The following is a 24,783-nucleotide window of genomic DNA, read 5'->3' on the forward strand; positions in this document are numbered from 1 at the left end:
GCATAAAGCTTCTCCTCCCTCAATCTCTGCAATACAACTCTCAAATGCTCCGCATGCTCCTCCTAACTACGCGAATACACCAGAATATCATCAATGAAGACTATAACGAACGAATCAAGATAAGGCCGGAACACGCTGTTCATCAAATACATGAATGTTGTTGGGGCATTTGTTAGCCCGAAAGACATCACCAAGAACTCATAATGACCATATCGGGTCCTGAAAGCCGTCTTAAGAATATCCGAGTCCCTGATCTTCAACTGGTGATAACCTGAACGGAGATCAATCTTGGAGAACACCCTCGCTCCCCGAAGCTGGTCAAATAAATCATCAATGTGAGGCAAAGGATACTTGTTCTTAATTGTTACCTTGTTTAATTGCCTATAATCAATGCACATTCTCATTGTGCCATCCTTCTTCTTCACAAACAGAATCGGCGCACCCCAAGGTGACACACTAGGCCAAATGTACCCCTTATCTAGGAGCTCCTGAAGTTGCTCCTTCAATTCTTTCAACTCCATTGGTGCCATACGATACGGCGAAATAGAAATGGGCTAAGTGCCCAGCACCAGGTCAATACCAAAATCAATATCCCTATCCAGTGGCATGATCGGCAGGTCTGTAGGAAACACATCGGGAAAATCCCTCACAACTGGGACAAAATCAATGCTGGGAGTCTCAGCTCCGACATCCCTAACAAACGCTAGATATGAAAGGCAACCCTTCCCAACCATACGCTGGGCCTTCAAGAAAGAGATCATTCTACTAGGAATATAATCAGTCACACCACGCCTTTCGATCCGTGGTACACCTGGCATAGCCAATGTGACTGTCTTAGCATGACAGTCTAGAATAGCACGACACGAAGATAACCAATCCATGCCCAAAATGACATCAAAATCTACCATGATCAATAGTAATAGATCCATTCAGGTCTCTAGACCCCCAATAATCACCACACATGACCGGTACACACGGTCTACAACGACAGTATCGCCCACCGGGGTAGATACATAAATATATAAAGCAAGAAACTCACGGGGCGTACCCAAATAACAAGCAAAATAAGATGACACATAAGAAAAGGTGGAACCGGGATCAAATAATACAGAGGCATCTCTGTGGCAGACTGAAACAATACATGTGATAACAGCATCTAAAGCAATAGCATCGGGTCTGCCTGGGAGTGCATGGAAACGAGCCTGGCCACCGCCTGATCCAGACGGCATGACGAGCCAACTCAGAAAACCTCGACTCATACTGTGACACAGTCATATCCCCCTGTCGCAACCACTCAAACTACCTACGCAGCTCCTCTCTGCGGGACTGCGGCACAGACTTCTCCAATGAGAGAATAGAGAAATCCTGCCAAATGAGGGGTGATGCTTCCACAGGCCTACGCCTCTCATACGCCTCCCACCAAGTGAAGGCAGCCCCAGAAAACTGAAAGGTAGTAAATGCCACACCACTAGACTTGAGAATCCCTGCTGTACGGAGCATCCGCTGACACTTATCTAAGAAACCCTAGGCATCCTCGTGCTCTGCTCCGCTGAACGTCAGAGGCTGGAGTCTGCCAAACCTCTCAAGATTATGCTGCTCATCATCCGGCATAGCTAGGCTGGAGGTGCCCCCGGCGTCTGAAGTCCCTGCACTACCTGCTCAGGTGTGCGAGCAACGGGGGTCTGATTGCCTCCCCCAACCTGTGAAGTAGCTGCTGCGGTAGTGGCTGAAACTGCCTGAGCCAAGCCAGTGCAAACCGATAAGATATGTGCCAAGGCCTCTTGAAGATCCGAAATCACGATGGGCACAGCTGGTGCCTGAACTGGTGCTGCTGGAGCCTAATTCTGAGCTGGGGCAGTTGGTGGATCAACATGTGATGCCCTCGCTGCTCTACCTCTGCCACGACCGCATCTGCGGCCTCTTGTGGCCTCAACTGGTGGAACTGGTGGTAGCCCACCTCGTCAGTAGCTCGCGTCCTCACCATCTGTGAGAGAATGGAATGAAAGAAGTTTAGTACTCGAACTAACAAGCTCGCACGACAAGAATTTCAAGAATATGAAGTTTTTCCTAAAGGTTCTACAGCCTCTCGAGGATAAATACAAACATCTCCGTACCGATCTGCGAGACTATACTAAACATGCTCATGACTTGTGAGACCTATGTAACCTAGGCTCTGATACCAACTTGTCACGACCCTAACCCCGACCCCGGTCGTAATGGCGTCTCTCATGAAGACAAGGCCATCAAGTCTAACATATTTCGTCCTTTTAAGCAGTTAAATAGTATAAGAATAGTTCAAACATGATATAATAGCACAATTAGCGGAAATAGAGATAACAAATCGGAATTTCCAACCCGACACAGCCCTAACCGGGGTGTCACAAGTCATGAGCAACTAAGGATCCTGATACGAGTCTACTAAATGCAATATCTGGTACAACTGTTTGAAGAACTTAGAAATAATAAGAAAAGGGAGATACGGGGGCTGTGGACGCCAACAACTACCGAGTAGTCTCTGAAACATCGCCTGGACTGGAAGGATCAACACTTAGGAGCGAGACCAACTATGCCTAAATTTGCACACACAGTGCAAGGAGTAAAGTGAGTACTCCAACTCAGTGAGTAATAAATATAAATAATGACTGAAAGTAAGAAAACACATAAAACACAAGGCATTCTATACCAAAGCAGTAAAATCACATAAAACCAGCAGACAGTGAAAAATTGAATAAAATCCCTTTTTAACAAGTAAAACAAGTAATTGACATGTAAGTAAACAAATAGAAGTTCGCCCCTCGGGCACAATATCAACAAAACCGCCCCTCGGGCAACATCTCAGAATAGTACCAGCCCCTCGAGCAATCACATGGAACAATACCAGTCCCTCGCGCTCAAATAGAACAATACCAGCCCATCGGGCTCAAATCTCAGAACAGTGCCAGCCCCTCGGGCTCATCTCACATCACAATGGGTACCCGCGCTCACTGGGATGTACAGACTATGGGAGGGGCTCTTACGACCCAAGCGCAATATCAAGCCATCTCGTGGCATCAAATCTAGGCCCTTGGCCTCATAACAGTAAAGCCACCTCGTGGCGTATATATCACAGGCCCTCAGCCTCATAAACAATATCAATAAGCCACCTCGTGGCGTACATATCTCAGGCCCTCGGCCTCAAATCAATATCAGTGTTTCCTCGCAACTAGGCCCTCGGCCTTACTTAGTAAAAAATAATCACAAGCCCCTCGGGCATTAGTAAAACAGTATTTCTCAGCCCAAAACATCATTTAAAATATCATTTAAGTCTCAAAACGGAGTAAAAGTGGTTGAGTAGTAAAATAGTGGAAAATAACATGACTGAGTTCAATTAATAAGTCAAAACAGTGAGGGAATAGTAATAAAAATCCCCGAAGGGTTCAAATAATTGGCACAAAGCCCAAATATGGCAATCAGCCCAAATCATGATGATAACAAATAAGTTTCAGTCATATACGCGGTAAAATCATCAATCGGGACGGACCAAGTCACAATCCCCAATAGTACACGACCCAACGCTCATCATTAAGCGTGTGCCTCACCTCAATATAGCACTACGATGTGCAATCCGAGGTTTCAAACCCTCAGAGCATCATTTACAATCATTACTCACCTCGAACCGGCTAAATCTCTAACTCGCGACGCCTTTGCCCCTCGAATCAGCCTCCACGCATGTCAAATCTATCCAAAATCAGAACGAATACGTCACAATATGCTAAGGGAAGAAATCCCAAGCGAAAACAATCAACAAAGGGCGCGATTTCCGAAATTACCAAAATCCGAGCCCCGGGTCCACGTCTCTGAATTTGACAAAATTCACAAAACTAGAATCCTTATATTCTCACGAGTCTAACCATATGAAAATTATCCAATTCCAATACCGTTTGGTCCTTTAAATCATCATTTTACATTTTTGAAAGATTTCACAATTTTCTTCCCAAATTCCATCCCAAATCACGAATTAAATGATGAATTAAATGATAGATTCATGTACTCTAGCCAAATTTGAGTTAGAATCACTTACCCCGATGAATTTCTTGAAAAACCTTCGAAAAATTGCCAAAATCCGAGCTCTGTAGGTCAAAATATCAAGTAAAACCCAAAACCTCGTATTTATAGAGTACCCCACAGATTTTCACCTCCGCGGACCGCACAAAATTGACCGAGGTCCGCACAAAGCCAGTGAGGTCCGCACAAAAATGACCGCGGCCGCACAGGCTTCCTGTGCAGTGACAGGATTTAGTATTTTGGCCATAACTTTCGCTACAAATTTCCAAATTATGATATCTTTACCTTTCTGGAAATTAGACACGAAGGGCTATAACTTTCGTTTTTGAATCATCTCACAATTTCTTGTATTTTAAAACATATGAGCTTCTGAAGTAGGACCAGTGAAATGCACTCCACCGCGGCCACACAGCATTTTGTGCGGTCCGCACGGCACATACCGCGGCCACACTCCTTTTTGTGTGGACCGCATGGGTGGGTTCCGAGGCCTGCAGCTCTTCTGGACCTGCGCAACTATGATTTTCGGCCTAAAATATCCGGAACCTTCCCGGAACTTCCACCCAATTGTACCAACACATCCCATGACATCGTTCAAACTTGTTCAAAATTTCGGAATGCTCACAACAACATCAATCACCGATTTAACATAGGGTATAAGCCTAAGAACTCCAAGAACTCTTAAATTATGCTTTCGATCAAAAAGTCTATCAAATCTCATCCGAATGACCTAAAATTTTGCACACACATCCCAAATGACACAACAAAGCTACTGACACTCTCAGAATTCCATTTCGACCCCTATATAAAAATCTCGCCTATCAACCGGAACCGCCAAAATATCAACTTCGCCAATTTAAGCCTAAATCTTCTCTACAACTCCAAAACCCATTTCGATCGCGCTCCTAAGTCACAAATCACCTCCCGAAGCTAACCAAACCATCAGAACTCACTTCCGAGCCTTCTAACACATAAGTCAACATCCGGTTGACTTTTCCACTTAAGCCTTCTTAAAGGAGACTAAGTGTCTCAAACTTCACCAAACTCATTCCGGACTCGATTCGACCAACCCGATACCACAAAAACACGGATAACGAAGCATAAAGAAGCTGAAATGGGGGAAACGGAAACGGTAATCATGAGACGACTGGCCGGGTGGTCTTCGCGTTCGTGAGTGGGTCCTCGCTTTTGCCAAGAAGGGACTTTTAGTCTGAGGCAGCTTGTGCTTCGTGAACGCGAGGGAACTACTGCATTCGCGAAGAGGAAGACATCTGGGAAGAATGTTTAAGTTAAAAAAAATAAGGGTTTGAGATCATAATTTCAAAATTCAATAGAGAACTCGGGAGAAGGCGATTTTAGAGGGGATTTTTAGAGAAGTGATTGGGGTAAGTGTTCTTCACTTATTTTTTGTTAAATTCCATGATTGTGTCTTGATTTTTAACATCTAAATTGGAAATTTGGGGTAACAATTGAGGGAAAGGTAGAGGATATGACCATGATGCAATATGAGATGAGGTTCTCCGAGTTGGCCCGTCATACTATCTGGCTAGTTCCCACGGATAGGGAGAGGATCAGAAGGTTCGTTGATGGCCTCACTTATCAGCTACAGATTTTTCTGACCAGAGAGAGGGTATCTGGCACTTCTTTTGAGGAGGTGGTTGACATTTTTAGAGAGATAGAGTCAGTTCGCCGCCAGAAGCGAGTTGAAAGGGAGGCCAAGAGGCCTCGGGGATCTGGTAGTTTTGGTGGGGTTCCTTCTAGAGGTCAGTTTCAACACGGCAGAGATCGTCCATTCAGACATGCTCAGTTAGCTTGTTCGGGTCACCGTGGTAGATCATCTAGCCATGGTTCTCACAGTTTACATCAGGATCACTCGTCTCTCAGTACCCTCCCAGCTTAGAGCTTGACTCATGCACCATCAGCTTAGGGTTCAATTATGCCTGGTTCTTCTAGTAGGTATCCCGGTGCTAGGGGCTCCTTTCAGTCCCCACCACCATTTGCTGATAGAGGTTTCTTCAAGTGCGGAGATTTGGGTCATATCAAGAGATTTTATCCCCATCTTACAGGAGGTTCATCCTAGCAGAAGAGTCAGCCTTCGGCTTCAGCACCAGTTACTTCCCCACCTGACCAATCAACTCGGGTTGGAGGTCAGTTAGCTAGGGGTTGCCCTAGAGGGGGAGGCCAGGCAGGTGGCAATCAGGACCATTTTTATGCCCTTCCAGCTAGACCAAATGCTATTTCTTCAGATGTTGTGATTATAGATATTGTCTTAGTCTGCCACAGAGATGCCTCTATATTATTTGACCCTGGTTCCACTTTTTCATATGTGTAATCATACTTTTCTTATTATTTGGATACGCCCTGTGAGTCTCTTATTTCATCTGTTCGTGTATCTACTCCAGTGGGAAATACTGTTGTTGTGGATCGCGTATATCACTCTTGTATGGTAACTATTGGGGGTTTGGATACCCGAGTGGACCTTTTGTTGATTAGTATGGTCGATTTTGATATGATACTGGGCAGGGATTGGTTGTCTCCATGTCGTGCTATTTTGGACTATCATACTAAGATAGTGACTTTGGTTATGCCTGGTGTGCCACGGATAGAGTGGCAAGGTTTGTCAGATTATGTTCCCATTAGGGTGATTTCATTCTTGAAGGCCTAGCGGATGGTTGGGAAGTGTTTTATTTCTTATTTGTCCTTTAGGAGGGATGTCAGTGCAGGGACTCCTAGTATCGATTCTGTTCCAATAGTGAGGGACTTCCCGGATGTGTTTCCTACAGACCTGTCGGGCATGCTATCGGATAGGGATATTGACTTTGGTATTGATTTGGTGCCGAGCACTCAGCCCATTTCCATTCCACCATATCATATGGCACCAACGGAGTTGAAGGATCAGCTTCAGGAACTCCTTGATAAGGGGTTTATTCGGCCTAGTGTGTCGCCTTGGGGTGCGCCTATTCTATTTGTGAAGAAGAAGGATGGCACGATGAGGATGTGCATTGATTATAGGCAGTTGAACAAAGTCACACTCAAGAACAAGTATCCTTTGCCTCGTATTGATGATTTATTTGACCATCTTTAGGGAGCGAGGGTGTTCTCCAAGATTGATCTCAGGCCGGGATATCACCAGTTGAAGATCAGGGACTCGGATATTCTTAAGACAGCTTTCAGAACCTGATACGGTCATTATAAGTTCCTTGTGATATTTTTTGGGCTGACCAAAACCCCAGCAGCATTCATGCATTTGATGAACAACGTATTTTGTCCCTATCTCGACTCGTTTGTTATTGTATTCATTGATGATATTCTGGTGTACTCGCGTAGTCAGGAGGAGCACACTAAGCATTTGAGAGTTGTATTGCAGCAGTTGAGGGAGGAGAAACTTTATGCAAAGTTCTCCAAGTGTGAGTTCTAGCTCAATTCAGTGGCTTTCTTGGGGCACATAGTGTCCAGTGAGGGTATTCAGGTTGATCCAAAGAATATAGAGTGGTTCAGAGTTGGTTCAAGCCATCCTCAGCCACAGATATTCGCATCTTTCTTGGCTTGGCGGGTTATTACCGTCGGTTTGTTTAGGAATTTTCATCTATAACATCACCCTTGACCAAATTGACTCAAAAGGGTTCTCCTTTCAGGTGGTCGGATGAGTGTGAGACGAGCTTTCAGAAGTTCAAGACTGCCTTGACCACAATTCCAGTGTTAGTTTTGCCATCAACTTTAGGTTCTTATACAGTATATTGTGATGCTTCTCGAGTTGTTATTGGGTGTGTGTTGATGCAGAAGGGTAGAGTGATTGCTTATGCTTCTCGTCAGTTGAAGCCCCATGAGAAGAACTACCTTGTTCATGATTTGGAGTTGGCTTCCATTGTTTACACATTGAAGATTTGGAGACATTATCTTTATGGTGTGTCTTATGAGGTGTTTACTAATCATCGTAGCCTCCAGGACTTGTTCAAATAGAAAGATCTCAATTTGAGGCAGCGGAGATGGTTGGAGCTGCTAAAGGACTATGATATTACTATCTTGTACCATCCGGGGAAGGCCAATATAGTGGTCGATGCTTTGAGTAGGAAGGCAGTGAGTATGGGCAGTTTGGCATATATTCCTATTGGGAAGAGGCCTCTTATGGTTGATGTTTAGGCTTTGGCCAATCGGTTTGTGAGGTTAGATATTTCAGAGCCCAGTCGGATCTTAGCTTGTGTGGTTTCTCAGTCTTCCTTGTTTGATCATATTAGAGAGCGCCAGTATGATGATCCTCATTTTCTTGTCCTCAAGGACAGAGTTCAACACGGCGATGTCAGAGATGTGACTATTGGTGATGACGGAGTATTGAGGATGCAGGGCCGGATATGTGTCCCCAATATGGATGGGCTTTGGGAATTGATTCCGGAGGAGGCCCACAGCTCGCGGTATTCCATCCATCTGGGTGCCGTGAAGATGTATCTTGATTTTAGACAGCACTACTAGTGGAGAAGAATGAAGAAAGATATAGTGGGATTTGTAGTTCGGTGCCTCAATTATCAGTAGGTGAAATATGAGCATCAGATATCGGGTGGCTTACTTCAGCAGATGGATATTCCAGAGTGGAAGTGGGAGCGGATCACCATGGATTTCGTAATTGGACTTCTACGAACTTTGAGGAAGTTCGATGCTATTTAGATGATTGTGGATTGGTTGACCAAGTCCACGCACTTCATTCCTGTGTGTACTACCTATTCTTCAAAGCGATTAGCTGAGATTTATATCCGAGAGATTTTTCACCTGTATGGTGTCCCAGTTTCCATCATTTCAGATAGAGGTACTCAGTTCACATTGCAGTATTGGAGAGCCGTACAGCGAGAGTTGGGTACTCAGGTTGAGTTGAGCACAACTTTTTACCCTCAGACGGACGGGCAGTCCGAGCGCACTATTCAGATATTGGAGGACATGTTGCATGCTTGTGTCATTGATTTTTGGGGTTTATGAGACCAGTTTCTACCGCTCGCGGAGTTTGCTTACAACAACAGTTATCAGTCGAGTATTCATATGGCTCTATATGAGGCTTTATATGGGAGACGGTGTAGATCTCCGGTAGGTTGGTTTGAGCTGGGCAAGGCTAGGCTTTTGGGTACATACTTGGTATAGGATGCTTTGGACAAGGTGAAAGTGATTCAGAAGTGGCTTCGTATGGCGCAATCAAGGCAAAAGAGTTATGCTGATAGGAAGGTTCGAGATGTGTCTTATATGGCTGGGGAGAAGGTTCTACTGAAGGTTTCACCCATAAAGGGTGTTATGAGATTTGGAAAGAAGGGAAAATTGCGTCCTCGGTTCATTGAGCTTTTTGAGGTGCTTCAGAGGATTGGGGAGGTAGCTTATGAGCTGGCTTTGCCAACTAGCTTGTCGAGTGTGCATCCCGTATTTCATGTTTCTATGCTCTCGAAGTATATTGGCGACCCATCTCATGTTTTGGATTTCAGCACGGTGCAGTTAGACAGTGATTTGACTTATGATGTGGAGCCCGTGGCTATTTTCGAGCGGTAGGTCTGGAAGTTGAGATCAAAAGATGTAGTATCAGTGAAAGTGCAGTGGAGAGGTTGGCCCGTGGAGGAGGCTACTTGGGAGACCGAGCGAGAGATATGGAGCAGATATCCACATTTGTTTGAGGTTTCAGGTATGTTTCTAAACTCGTTCGAGGATGTACTTTTGTTTAAGAGGGGGAGGATGTAACGACCCGACCGGTTGTTTCATGAGCTATAGCCCTATTTTTCCCATTTCTGCTTCTTTATGTGTTGTTCATCTATATTTCATCGTATCGTATTGGTTGGTTCGGGTTCGGAGTGATCTTGGAGTGGAATGTGACACTTAGTCTCTAAGTTAGGAGCTTAAGTTGGAAAAGTCAACCGGATGTTGACTTATGTGTAGAAGGTCTCAGATGTGAATTTTTATGGTTCAGATAGCTCCGCTAGGTGATTTTGGACTTAGGAGCGTGTTCGGAATGTAAATTGGAGGTCCGTGGTAGAAATTGCCTTCAATTGGCGAAATTGAAACTTTGGAGTTTCCGGTCGGCAGTGGAAATCTTGATATCGGCATCGGAATGGAATTCCGAAAATTGGAGTAGGTCCGTTGTGTCATTTGTGAAGTGTGTGCAAAATTTCAGGTCATTCGGAGGTGATTTGATAGGTTTCGATGTTGTTTGTGGAATTTGAAAGTTTCTAAGTTCTTAGGCTTGAATCCGAGGGTCCTTTGGTGTTGTTTTGAGTGATTCGAAGGATTGACTAAGTTTGAATGATGTTATGGGATGTGATTTCATGTTTGATTGAGGTCCCGAGGCCTCGGGTGAGTTTCAGGTAGTTAACGGATCAATTCTTGGTTTTGGAAGTTGGCATATTTTCTAGTATTTTGTTGTAAAGAATTCCTTCATCGCGTTCGCGAGAGGGCTCTCGCGTTCGCGAAGGGATGTTGAGAGGGGAAGCTGGGTGTTCTTTGCGTTCACGATGTAGTTCTCGCATTCGCGAAGGTTCATGTGTTTAAGGCTACGCGTTCGCGACCAGGGAATTGCGTTCGCGTAGAGTCAACAGTCATTTGGAGCTTCAGGCAATTAAGACTACGCGTTCGCGAGGTGTTTCGCGTTCGCGTAGGGTCAAGCAGAGTGGTCTTTGCGTTCGCGAAGAAGGGACTTTTGGCTTGAGGCAGCTTGTGCTTCGCGAAGAGGAGGATATCTGGGCAGAATGTTTAAGTTCAAAAAAAATGAGGGTTTGAGTTCATAATTTCAAAATTCAGTAGAGAGCTTAGGAGAAGGCGATTTTAGAGGGAATTTTCAGAGAAGTGATTGGGGTAAGTGTTCTTCACTTGTTTTTGGTTAATTTCCATGATTGTGTCTTGATTTTTAACATCTAAATTGGAAATTTGGGGTAAAAATTGGGGGAAAAGTGGAGGAGAATTAGAGAGTTAATTTTAGGGATTTGGATGACCATTTGACGTCGGATTTTGGTGAATTTGATATGGGTAGACTCGTGAGCGAATAGGCTTTCTAGTTTTGTAATTTTTATCGAATTTCAAGATGTGGGCCCGGGCGCTGGGTTTGAGCCAAATTCGGAATTTTTGGTCTAATTTGATAATTTTCGTATGGGTTTCATTCCTTTAGCATATATTGATGGTAATATACTAATTTTGGTTATATTCGGAGTATTTGGAGGCCGAATCGAGAGACAAGGGCATCATGGGTTAGAATTTTGGCTTGGTTTGAGGTAAGTAACGCTTCCAAACTTGATTCTGAGGGTTCGAAACTCCTAACTATGTATTCTATGATTGATATTGAGGTGACGCAAATGCCAAGTGACAGGCGTGTGGGCATGCACCGTGAGAATTGCGGCTTGGATCATTCCATGGCACCGCTTAGTGACTCTTTCTTGCCGATATCTGTGTTGTGATTATGTGATTAAGTTAATGAGCTGTAAATCATGCTAATAATCATGTTAGGGCTTTACGCCGATATTGTTGAGACCTGAGTGGTCGTTTCTTGCTGTCATATCATTAGTTTCATCGATACTCTATACTCAGTCTTGTTCATGAATATCCTATTATGTCTCAGTCTCGGTTGTTATCATTTGGCACATCATATCATTGTTTCGGGCTAGTATTATGGTACTGTGAGCCCGTGTGTATGATACTGAAAAGCGATGACTGAGTGAGGCCGAGGGCCTGATTATGATTGACAGTATGGGATCGGGTTGCACGCCACAGTGTAATATTGATTATGCCTTCGTTGGCTTGTTATAGCGCTTGGGCTGAAAGGATCCCCTCCTGAGTCTACACACCCCTAGTGAGTGCAGTTGATATTATTGAGGGATGGATCTTCCCTGGACATGGATCTTGTCCGATGTACTTATACCTGAAGATGTATCTTCTCCATAGGGCTGAAATGGCCTTCCTCGGTACTGGATGACTGTTGTTAGTGATGTGTATATATTCCGGGATGGATCTTTCCTGGGCCGGATGGCTATATATAGTACCGAGCGGTCGAGCACTTGAGAGTGGAGGTACATGGTACATTTTCATGCTTTATGTGCATTGGTACGTAGAGATTTGCTGAGGTTTATACTTCACACTGTTTAAATTTGTATTTACTTACTATTGAGCTGAATACTTGATCTGCAAGCATGCCTACTTTACTGTACAGACTAATTGTGATACCTATTGAGGTTTAGTTCGTCACTATCTATCAGACCATAGTTTGGACTTGTTACTTACTGAGTTGGTGTACTCACGTTATGTCACGACCCCAACCCCGGTCATGATGGCGCCCAACACACTACTAGGCAAGCCCGATCATTCAACAACATTATCCCAAATTCTTATTCAGATTATAGATAAATATCACAGAGAATTTACTAGGTCATCACTTTCAAGTGTATAATTAATAATAAAATCTACGAAAGTTCAACTAAAATACCACACCATAGCCCAATAAAATCCGGTGTCACGAATATGAGCCTCTAATACAGAATATCCACCTATTACAAGTCTGTCTAGGAAAAATGCGGAATAAAAGATAGAGATAGAGGGGAGAGATCAAGGCTACGAATGCCATGCAACTACCTCAATACTCCCGGATACTGCTGCTCAACTAAACAAATCCTCACTCAGCCTGTGATGTACCTGGATCTGCACGCAAGGTGCAGGGAGTAATGTGAGTACTCCGACCCAGTGAGTAATAAATATAAATAATGGCTAAAAGCAAGAAAACGCGTAAAGGCACAAAACATTCTATACAGAAGTAGTAAAACCACTTAAAATAGTAATTCAGTGAAATATCAATGAAATCTCTTTTAAAACCAGTAAAATAGGTAATTTGGCAGTAATTAACAAGTAGAAATTTGCCCCTCGGGCTCAGTATCAAAATAACAAGTAGAAATCTGCCCCTCAGGCACCGTATCAGTCACTCAGTACAGTATCAGCCCCTCGGGCTCACTCTCAGAACATTATCACTCATATCAGCCCCACTGGCATAGTATCAATCACTCAGCATAATGGGTACCCGCGCTCACTGTGGGTGTGCAGACTCCGGAGGAGCTCCTACAGCCCAAGCGCAATAATAACATAAGGCCTGAAAGCCTTCTCACATCACTCATAAGGCTTGAAAGCCTTCTCACATCACTCATGAGGCCTGAAAGCCTCCTCACATCACTCAAGCCACCGCGTGGCGTAAATGGTATCATAGGCCCTCTGCCTCATATCACTCAGCATATCCTCACATATGGCCCTCGGCCTCACTCAGTCCGTAAATCATCATAAGTCCCTTGGGCATTTGTAAAACAGTAGTTCTCAGCCCAAAAATATCATTTAAGTTTCAAATCTGTATAAAGTTGTTGAGTTTGTAAAACAATAATTGTCAATGGGATTGAGTTCAAATACAAGTCAAAACAGTGAGGAAATAGTGATAAAAATTCCCGAAGGATTCAAACAATTGGCACGAAGCCCAAATATGGCAAACAGCCTAAATCATGATGATAACAAATAAGTTTCAGTAAAATACGTAGTAAAATCATCAATCGGGACGGACCAAGTCACAATCCCCAATAGTAAAAAGACCCCGCGCGCATCATCCAGCGCGTGTCTTGCCTCAATATAGCACTACGATGTGCAAATCCGGGGTTTCAAACCCTTAGGACATCATTTACACTCATTACTCACCTCAACCCGGCTATTTCTTTAACTCGCGACGCATTTGCCCCTCGAATTGGCCTCCACGTGCGTCGAATCTGCCTAAAATCACAACGAATATGTCACATAATGCTAAAGAGACAATACCCAATCGAAAGCACTCGAAAAATATCAGAATTCACGAATTTGGCAAAACCCTAGCCCCAGGCCCACGTCTCGAAATTCAGATTTTTTTTACGTCATCGGGTTCCTTTATCTCTCCACGAGTCTATACATACAAAAATCTCTCAAATCGGACCACAAATGGCCCCTCAAATCCCAAATTTAGAATTTCAAGCCCTAATTTCTTACAATTTGGCTATATTTTCATGAATTTCAGGGATGATTTCACAATATAATCATGTATTTAGTTCATAGGACTTACCTCCAATCAATCCTCTTCGAATCCCTCTTCAATTGCTCCCAAGTAGCTCTCAAAATGACCAAAAATGGTGAAAGAAATGACTTAGCTCGCGGATGATATCTTTTTAAACATTCTGCCCAGAATTTTTTCGGAAGTACTGTTCACACGCGCGGTTACTGTTCACGTGCGTGGCCACTATTCACCTGTGCAGTTACTATCCACGCGTGGTTACTGTTCACCCGCGTGGTTACTGTTCACGCTGCTAAAAAAATACAGCAACAGCCAGAAATTGCAGCACTTTTCTTTTTACTAAAATGGCTCTAACTCCATCATACGAACTCGGAATTCGATGATTCTTGTTCCTATGAGTCACAAATAATGATACGAACATATTCCTTCAATCTAAACTCAATTCGGAGATCGTTTTCTCAGTGTGATATCCATTTAGCTTGTTAAACAATTAACTCATGTTTCGTGTCAAAAACCCAATCGCGACTTAATGAAATTAGACCAAACTTTCCAGATCACTCCTATAATTCATTATTTAAATTTTGGAAATCTCGAAATAAAATTTCGATCTCCAGAACTAAAAATGGACCTTTGGATCATTACATGTTTATGCTCAAACGGCAAAAATCTTCCAAATACTCTTCCAAAACTTATCCGTGCCTCATGGGACCCCGACCAAACATGCCAACATAATCCATAACATTATTCAAACCTCTTCCAATCATCAAAACACCTCAAACAACATCAAATTACCCAAAACTCATCGAATTCAAGCCTAATTTTCTAAAAACTTCCAAAATACACTTTCGATCAAAAACCCGACCAAACCACGTCCGAATGACCTAAAATTTTGCACACATATCCCAAATCACCTAACGAAGCTACAACAACTCTCGGAATTCCATTCCGACTCTCGGATCAAAATCTCACCTTTCAACCGGAATTCGTCAAAATACTAACTTCGCCAATTCAAGCCTAATTCTACACCGGAACTCCAAAATTACTTCCGATCACACTCCTAAGTCACAAATCATCCCCCGAAGCTAATCGAATCATCGGAATTTACATCCGATCCCTCTAACTCATAAGTCAACATCTGGTTGACTTTTCCAACTTAAACTTTCTTAAAAGAGACTAAGTGTCTCATTTTCTATCAAAACCAATCCGATTTAACTCTAACACACCGAATACCGATAACGAAACATGAAGAAGCATTAAATGGGGGAAACGGGGCGGTAACTCACGTGACGGCGGGTCGGGTCGTCACACGTTACCCCCTGCGCCTTGTGTGTAGATCCAGGTATCTCAGGCCACGGTAGCGGCTGTTGACTATTCCAGATGCGGATTTCATCGGAGATAGTGAGGTAGCTGCCTGACGTTCGCAGTCCTGCCTTTCTCCTTTTTTTATCTACCTTCTAGTATATTTTGGATATTTTCAGATTATTTTGGTCTAGTTATGTTTTGAAACAGATATAGTATTGCTCATGACTAGTGACACCCGAGGTCGAGCATTTTATTTTCCACTTTTATTTTGGTTTTGACTTTACATCTTTTATGGAAATTTCAGTTGGAAATGGTATTATTTAAGCTTTAAATGAAATGTTGAACTATTTTGGAAATGTGTCGGCTGGCCTAGTTTCACGATATGTGCTATCACGACCGGGTCGGTTTTGGATCGTGACAACTTAATAGGTATAAAGTCAAATTTTCTCCTTTGGAATTGCCCGACCTATTTGGATAAGTTGCATCATGGCCTTTTGTGGGGATCTTTCCACTAATAGCCGGTGATATTTATTGTTTACTTTTTCTAGCAATATACATAAATTATATACTAATTATACATAATTATACATGTATATTATAAAAATTATGTATATATTATACCTTCATCGGCTATTTTTAATTTAGGTGATTGGGTGGGCGACTATTTGGGTTAATTCTTCTTCTTTTTATATTTATTCCCGTTAACCTACTGAGCCAAATTGAAGTAGTGGCACTTAAAAAGGACCATTTGTTCAAATGCCACAGCTTATCTATCCTCACATTGAAATAACTTCCTTTCATTTTCTCTCCAATCTGTTTAAAATAACTTCAATTTCCAAGATCAAGCAACATAGGAGGAATATCAAAGTGACATAATATACCCAATTTTTATTTGTTCCTAATATTTTACAATATAATTATAGGGAAGGAACTATCCCACGAATATGGAGAATGAGTTAAAAGAAGAGGGGATTGGTATCTATACTCGTTTTTGGGTCACGTCTTAACTTATGCCCGCTTTGTAAAAGAAATTGCAAGTGTACCCACTTTTTCGCGTAACTTCAGCATACGGGGCTGAAATAGCAAAAGCAATCATGCAAAACTTCAGCATTCAAGTAGACGGGCCTGAAGTAGTAAAGGCAATACGCTGAAGTTTTTTTGTCCTGGATAAGATGAATAAATGATTTATATCATTTATAAAAACTTCAGCACTAAAATAGTTGAAGTTTTTTTTGTCCTGGATTCATTAGTTTTGTCATAAAGCTTTTTCAAAAACTTCAGCAGAAGATGCTGAAGTTATTTAGTTCATTTGTAAAAACTTCAACACTAAATAAGCTGAAGTTTTTTTGTCCTGGATAAGCTTTTTCAAAAACTTCAGCAGAAGATGCTGAAGTTATTTAGTTCATTTGTAAAAACTTTAGCACTATATAAGCTGAAGTTTTTTGTCCTGGATAAGCTATTTCAAAAACTTCAACAGAAGATGCTGAAGTTATTTAGTTCATTTGTAAAAACTTCAGCACTATATAAGCTGAAGTTTTTGAAAAAGCTTTCTAACATACTATATAAATAATCGCCTTATTCTTTCATAGTGTATTACTACTATAAAATAATCAGATTGCCAACAGTATCTAAATCATAAATTTTGGAAACAATAAATGTGAAAAGAATAGAATTACGTGGAAATATTCACAAATTATTGTCTACTAATTTACGTAATTATTTATAATTTATTTTTAAATAATCTGATTAACATACTTATGACAATCATCCCATGAACTGAAGTTTCATAACAGCACCAACAACAGTAGAAGAAGAAGAAGAAGAAGAAGAAGAAGAAGAAGAAGAAGAAGAAGAAGAAGAAGAAGAAGAAGAAAACGAAGGAGGATGAGAAAGGGGCTGAAGTTGTTTAAAAAGTGAGTACAAGTTAAAACTTTTTTAAAAAAATAGGTATAGGTTAAATGGGGGCGACCACATAGGGCGCCCCATGCAATTTTTATGAAAAAGTATCTTTTGTGAAATTTGAGGCCTGCACTTAACGGTGTACAGCTTATAACACTTCATTCTCTATTTAGGCTAATTACCATTGAGCAAACACAGCTTGATTTAGTTTTCTCTTTCCCTTTTTTTCTGTTTATTTTTATGCCTTGATTTCCAGTATCTCATATATTTTAGGGTTTACTAAAGAAACACTAGGTGCCAGGCCAGAAAAGTTAAAACTTTCTCCAGTTGGTCAACGATAACAACACCAATTCCAGCTATATTACCCAATGGGGGATTGCATCTATACCCGCTTTTTGGGTCACGTTTTAACTTGTGTCTGCTTTGCAAAAAAATTGCAAGCGTATCCACTTTTTCGCGTAACTTCAGCATACGGGGCTGAAGTAGCAAAGACAATCACACAAAACTTCAACATTCTAGTAGACGGGCCTGAAGTAGCAAAGGCAATACGCTGAAGTTATTGGGTTCATTTGTAAAAACTTCAGCACTAAAATAGTTGATGTTTTTTTTTGTCATGGATTCATTAGTTTTGTAATAAAGCTTTTCAAAAACTTCAGCAGAAAATGCTGAAGTTATTTAGTTCATTTGTAAAAACTTTAGCACTAAATAAGCTGAAGTTTTTTTGTCTTGGATAAGCTTTTTCAAAAACTTTAGCAGAAGATGCTGAAGTTATTTAGTTCATTTGTAAAAACTTCAGCATAATATAAGCTGAAGTTTTTTTGTCCTGGATTCATTAGTATTGTCATAAAGCTTTTTGAAAAACTTCAGTAGAAGATGCTAAAATTATTTAGTTCATTTGTAAAAACTTCAGCACTATATAAGCTGAAGATTTTGAAAAAGCTTTCTAACATACTAGATAAATAATCACCTTATTCTTTCATAGCGTATTGCTACTATAAAATAATCAGATAGCCAACAGTATCTAAATCATAAATTTTGAAAACAATAAACGTGAAAAGGACAGAATTACGTGGAAATATTCACAAATTATTGTCTACTAACTTACATAATTATTTATAATTTATTTTTAAATAATCTGATAAACATACTTATGGCAATCATCTCATGAACTGAAGTGTCATAGCAGAAGAAGAAGAAGAAGAAGAAGAAGAAGAAGAAGAAGAAGAAGAAGAAGAAGAAGAAGAAGGAGAATGAGGAGGAGAAAGGGGGCTGAAGTTGTTTAAAAAGTGGGTATAAATTAAAACTTTTAAAAAAATAGGTATATGTTAAATGGGGGCGATCAAATAGGGTGTCCCGTGCAATTTTTAATAGCTATAGGCCTTAAAATAACTATTTTGACTAGGACTTAAAACCATAGACTAGTAAAGGATTGCCATAGCATTATATAACAAAGTCATAAGTAGGAGTATGATTTTTATCGAGTGGATTGAGTTTTTTGCTCTGAAATGAAATTATGGCTTTGGTTATTGTTTATTAACCATCACAAAGAAATTAAGGATTCGTTTGGTAGGAAGTATAAGAATAATGCTAAATATTCTTTCATTTGTGCAAATTGACTCTTCAAACAAATATTCTTCAATAAGAAAAAAGAAACAGCTTTTTCTTTTTAATTATTGACTGATTTTGTGATGTTTCTTTCTCCAGCATGTATGTTTACTTTATTATATATGTAAGTAAACTTTTATTTGATTTTGTAAACTCTTTTTTGTTATTTAGATAAACATAGAAGTGTACCCTATATATTACATTTATTTTAAAAGAATTACGTTTTATTCAAATCTAGCTACGGTGTTTTAAAGAACTATGCTTATAGAATTTTAAAAAGAGTTTTATAGTTATATAGAGTTTTTTTGCTAGAGGCGAAGTAGTATTTAAATAATTATAAAAAATAACAAAAGTTCCTAACATGATTGCACATGATCATTAACCGAATTAAGTATGATAACAAGATAAAAAAAGATAAATTTTATTTTTAATTTAAATTCAAATTTTAGAACTTTATTTATAAATTCAAAATTATCTTTTAATTCAAATTCCGTATATATTATATTATATTATATTATATTTGTATTTAACTTAACTAAGTAGTCAAATATAGAATAAAGTTACCATATACTATTGATATTTATTAGCTTGCCACTTGGCTTAACTATAATGTCAATTATATATGGTAACTTTCTTGCTTTAATATATATATATATATATATATATATATATATATATATATATATATATATATATATATATATATATAGATTGAACTTACTTGATAAAAAATCACATTTTTGTTAATTAAGCTATTTTTTTATTAATTTCCCATGGGACATTCCCGAAGCGATTCGTTTTTTCTTAATCAATTTTTAAAATTTAAATACTATGATGTGGTTCTCACAAACGATATTAACTTTTCAAGCATAATAATATATGTTTTTCAACGGTTCTTCTAAGGTTCTTCTAAGGTCAATACTTAATAGAAAAAAATTAACCATGCATTGAAAAGATTGGAAACATCTCTCCCGAACAAATTCTATTCGCTTCAACTTCAAGTCTTCCAACATGCTAATATAACAATAACAACAACAACAACAATAACATGCTAATATAAGAGTTACCAAAAAAAAATGCTAATATAATCTTCCAACATTCTATTCTTTCTATTAAAATATCAACATTTTGTTTGTGACAGAATTTAAACTCCTATGTCTTAACTCTCACATAACGTGTTACATTCTTACAAGTACACTCTTACCACTATACTAATAGCATATTTTGCAAAACTTCTAAAATCCGCTTACTAATAGCATATTGTGAGAAACAGGTTATGTTTGGCTAATTAATTTAAAAAACAATTTTGAGCAGTAATTAGTATTTGACCAAGCTTTTAGAAACTGCTTCTAAGTGTATTTTTCTCAAAAGTGCTTCTCAAAAAAGTGTTCTTGAAGAGAAAGTACTTTTTTCTGCTTCTCAAAAACTGTTTCTACTCTCCTAAAAAACACTTTTTTCCTTCTAAAAGCTTGGCCAAACACCTCAATTTTAGAAAAGAAAATACTTTTGACCCAAAAAAATACTTGTGGCCAAAAAAAAGCTTGACCAAACAGGCTATATAATCCTTTAAGGCCCCAAACCAACTTTGGAATTCAATCAACTATTTTAATGGTTCACTCAAAATCGCCATAAAAAGGCTTCCAAAGTTGATTGAATTCCAGCGTAGTTCATATGCTAATTCTTTCAAGCCATATATTTCCAATATTTGATACACCAGGAAACCTCAATAGTTACAAATCATGAGGTCAAGCAGATCTATAGATTTATCTTTCAATGTAAATACATATTTTTAGTTTACATCATCTTTTATTTTTTCCTTTCTATATTTTGCTCTTCTATACTAGCTAGCATCATACACAACTTCAAGAAAATGTCTTTTTAAGGCTTCAAGAGGGGACTGCCTTCCTTGATCAACACAAATACACTGCCTCCATCTCCTCTGGAAATCCTAAGCTCATCATCCAGGTATGTTGTCAGCAGCCAAGATTGTGCATTGCTGTTGGAAATAGGAAACTTAATTGGTGGTTGACTGGAAATAGACTTGGCTACTGAAGAAGCTGTGTCTTGGACTGAATTAATCAAGCCTTTGAAAGGGCTTAGATCAATTTTTTGTCCCAAGAATTCGACGTTCTCAGGCAGCTCAATAGAATCCGTCAACTGGGGTGTTCCAATTATGCCTTCATCAAATTTAATCTGAACCACGAAACACAGTATAACATGAGACCAAAATGATGATCAAGTATGAGGGATGATGACTAGACTAGAAAAATGTGGAAGAAGATAATGACCTGGACACGCTTAGGACTTCTGACTTCAAATTTGGCGTTGGTAGTAATGGAAGTTGTAGCTAAAGGTCCAGCAAAGACAACACAGTTCTGAACAGCAAAAGTCTCAGAATCGATGGTCTGGGAAATCTCCTCGACGCGAACCAGAGGCAGTGTGCCCCTTGACAACAAGGGGAACAGACCAGAAAAAGATGTGTACCTGCAGTTTTCCAGTATACAATTCCAAGTGTTCATGCCAACAAGCGCGAGTATATTACATTTACAATGAAGAAAGAACATTTAACATTCTTAGTGCACTAAAGAATGTCCTTGTTTTCATCAAAAGATAATGATTAGCTACAAATCAACAAGCCAACAGTGATGGTGGTGAAAAGATGCCACCCTTAGAAAGTGATTCTCAAAGAAAATTAGTCTCTTCACATCAAACTATTATAATCTCCTTCAACTTTGCTGCATCTCAAAAATACTCTAAAATTAGGGGTGGACGTATGTTTGATTTGATGTATGGTCATGGCAACATATATGGTCGCAGTAATATCTTTAATAGGTATATTTAGCCGTGGTATTTAGCACCCATAAATCAAAAACTTCTAAGTAACCTTTGTCGAACACGGTAGTGAAGGGATTTCACTAAAATCCTGATATGTATTAGGGATACTTCTAGTTTTCTAGTGCACAAAGCATCCCGCGTTCAGTAGGGACCGGTGAAGGACCGCACCCCGAGGGGGTGTATGTAGGCCGTCTATCCTGATGCAAGCATCAATGACTAATTCCATGGCTCGAACCCATGACCTGTAGGTCACGCGGAGACAACTTGACTGTTTCTCTGAGGCTCCGAATACTTCTAGTTTTCAAGGTACCAAAACCTTTTATTATCTTTCCTTTGTGTTCCAGATAGGCAGGAATATTAACTCAAATTCGATTGCTGAATAAATGAACTATGATAGTTTTTATTTAACAAAAGAATCCAATTGCTTAGAGCACAATAATCAACATACACAACATGTAATAACTAAAAGAAAATTGCAAGCTAGTGAAACAGTTAGTCATGTGATTCAATCCTTGCTACTAAAGTAATTCATCCAAAAGATTCATCAGCCTTAAACTACCCCTTCAATTAAGCGAGAATTTTTCATAAAATCAACAAAAGTTGATAAAAAAGTTATTCTCCGTTTTCCCAAAAGAATTACAGATTCCAGCTTAACAAAGAAAAAAGAAATTAATTTTTGGTATAAATTCGGAATATTAATTCATTTCTTTCTGACAATATTGTAGTTTGAGAAATTATTTTTGTTCATTTCACACATAGCAATATGGACCACATAAATAAATGGAAAAAAAAGTATATTTTTCATGGTGCAGGTGAAAACAGGAACTTACGCAAGAATCCATTTGCCATTGAGAAGAGGCAACGCCTCGGTAGGAGCAGGAGTTGGGTTCATGGATTCAAGCTTAGTGATGAGTTCCACGATCTCAGCACGAGTTTCACTGCTAGCACTCAAACCCCTATTGGTTCCATAAAATGAATCAACCAACTGTTTCTTCAGCAATTCGATTTCGCTCGGCTCCTTTGGTGGTTCTTCCTCTGCTACCGCTACTCCTCCTCCACTTGGCTTTATTTGCTCCACTTCTGGACCCCACTCGTCGTCCTTGTCGTAGTTCTTGGCTTGTGCTGTGAATTTTGGTTTTGGGTTTGTGAATTCTTTGACTGAAATTGATGGGAAATTTGTGGAGGTGATGGGAAAAGTTGAGATTTTTGAGGTGGGTTTTGAATATTGGGATGTAATTTGCAGAGTTTTGCAAGGAATTTGATTTAGAGAAGAGATGGAAGCCATTATTTTGAGGAAAATTGAGAGAACAAATGAGTGATGAAAACAGGGGAAGGTCGATGGAAAGAGTGTTACTTTAGCTACTGTATGATGCTTTGTATATGAGTCTCGGGCCTTTGGTTATGCTGTTGTGAAGAAACGTATCTGGCCTCCTTAAATAATTTTATTTTGTTTTACACTTTCTCGGCCGGTGTAAAATTAATTGAGATATATTTGTATTTTTTCACTCTAATATCTGTTTCGTAAATAAGTATTGTATAAATTTTAGACTCTGTTAATATGATAGTTTTTAGTATTAGTTCAGACAGAAGTACAGTACAAAAAAAGAACATCCATATAGGTTTTGAAAGACATTAGGTGTCAATCTCAAATTGTATATACTTAGATAATTTTCCCAAAAATTGTAACTAAATTATTTTATTCATCACCAAAGAGAGAATTACAAAACTGTAGCTAGATCATATCTCAGTCCGATGTTACCTCTAAACAATCACAGAACCTCATACTAACAAAAGACGGACTTACTTGGTACTTAATGTGCAAACCAAATTTGGTAAATATAATATTAAGGGTCAATAATAAATAATTAAAAGAATATCTTTATAGGTAATATAAACCTTTAAAATAATTACATTACTCCATCCATATCAATTTAAGAAATACAATTCAAACTTTGAGAGTCAAGATTTTAGTTTTAACTGTGAATTGGAACATAGAATTCTTAAGTTTTTAAAGTAAAATTTATATATTTGAAAATTACATAAAAATACTATAAATTATATTAATTAATAATTTAAAAATATTGAATGACAGATTAAAAAATTATGATCAAAGAAAAACTCATTTGACTCTCGAAATCTGAACTACATTACACAAATAGGGATAACTAAAGTATTTTATATGTTATTCTTTCACATCCCATTTATAAGATTAAGATTTTACATGTATTTCTTTTATTGATGGTGAACTCATACTCTAAATAATATTTTAAAGTGTTTGATTCCGATAATAATTTATATATTATTCTATCATTATTAAACCATAATTTCTTTGTGAAAAAAATATTATATGCATTTATTAGTTTGGTATGATTGTGGTAATTTTCCTAGTGTTAATATACTGAATCTCTGATATTATCCAGCGGGGTATTTTGGGGTTTCGAGACAACAAGGTGATGGAATGATAGTTAGACACGTAACTGTGCTCTTCTCGAGTCAGATGAAAACAACTTTCTGTGTGTTTGGCAGAAATGCGAGCATGAAAATAACAAGTAAAGCGATGTGAGCAAGATGCAAATTTTGTCAAATTGCAGCAAACCAAACATTGATATCCAACAAAAAAGAAAACACTAGAAGTTTCTCTTCTTTTATTTTCCTCTCCTTTATTTTCTTGACTTCAATAATTTATTTTACTTTTATGTCTCTCAATTTGGCTTCTTCTTATTTTATTTTATTTTGGTTTTATTTATCCCGTAAAGTTGGACATTTTAAGTGGCGGAGAAGATGAATTGCACATGATATTTTAGCTCTTGTGGTGGCCGAAAATCTTATTAATAGCATGACAGGATTTAGGATTTAAGAGTATAATTTTTTCTCGTAATATGAATGCAAACGACATATTAATATAGCGTTTAAATTACATCATGATAGTGTAAAATATACATTATTAATGTAAAATGTCATGACCCCAATCCCCGATCGTGATGGCGCCCAACACGATGCTAGGCAAGCCCGACCAATTCGTCACTCACAATTCCTTAAGTAGAATTCATTACCAATTAATAGGATTAAATGCCAAATTAACATGA

General features: G+C 39.1%; 1 protein-coding gene across 1 annotated transcript; it reads right to left on the reverse strand.

Moving 5' to 3' along the window:
- Positions 1–20,602: 20,602 nt before the first annotated feature.
- Positions 20,603–23,108, reverse strand: LOC107764561 (light-induced protein, chloroplastic). Its single transcript, XM_075250383.1, has 3 exons — positions 22,528–23,108; positions 21,151–21,346; positions 20,603–21,055 (listed from the first exon to the last, which is right to left on the reverse strand). Exons 1-3 carry the CDS (start codon positions 22,980–22,982, stop codon positions 20,741–20,743), a joined length of 966 nt encoding a protein of 321 aa, XP_075106484.1. The 5' UTR covers positions 22,983–23,108; the 3' UTR covers positions 20,603–20,740.
- Between the last annotated feature and the right edge of the window lie 1,675 nt (positions 23,109–24,783).

The sequence above is a fragment of the Nicotiana tabacum genome, chromosome 3, assembly GCF_000715075.1.
Source record: "Nicotiana tabacum cultivar K326 chromosome 3, ASM71507v2, whole genome shotgun sequence".
Taxonomy (NCBI): domain Eukaryota; kingdom Viridiplantae; phylum Streptophyta; class Magnoliopsida; order Solanales; family Solanaceae; genus Nicotiana; species Nicotiana tabacum.

What these genes read in the sequence shown, in the direction of transcription:
- LOC107764561 (XM_075250383.1), bottom strand. Translation starts at nt 22,982, where the DNA reads ATGGCTTCCATCTCTTCTCTAAATCAAATTCCTTGCAAAACTCTGCAA. An exon ending in AATGGCAAATGGATTCTTGC is followed by an intron (nt 21,347 to 22,527) that starts GTAAGTTCCTGT and finishes GGAAAACTGCAG; the next exon opens with GTACACATCTTTTTCTGGTC. An exon ending in GAAGTCCTAAGCGTGTCCAG is followed by an intron (nt 21,056 to 21,150) that starts GTCATTATCTTC and finishes TTCGTGGTTCAG; the next exon opens with ATTAAATTTGATGAAGGCAT.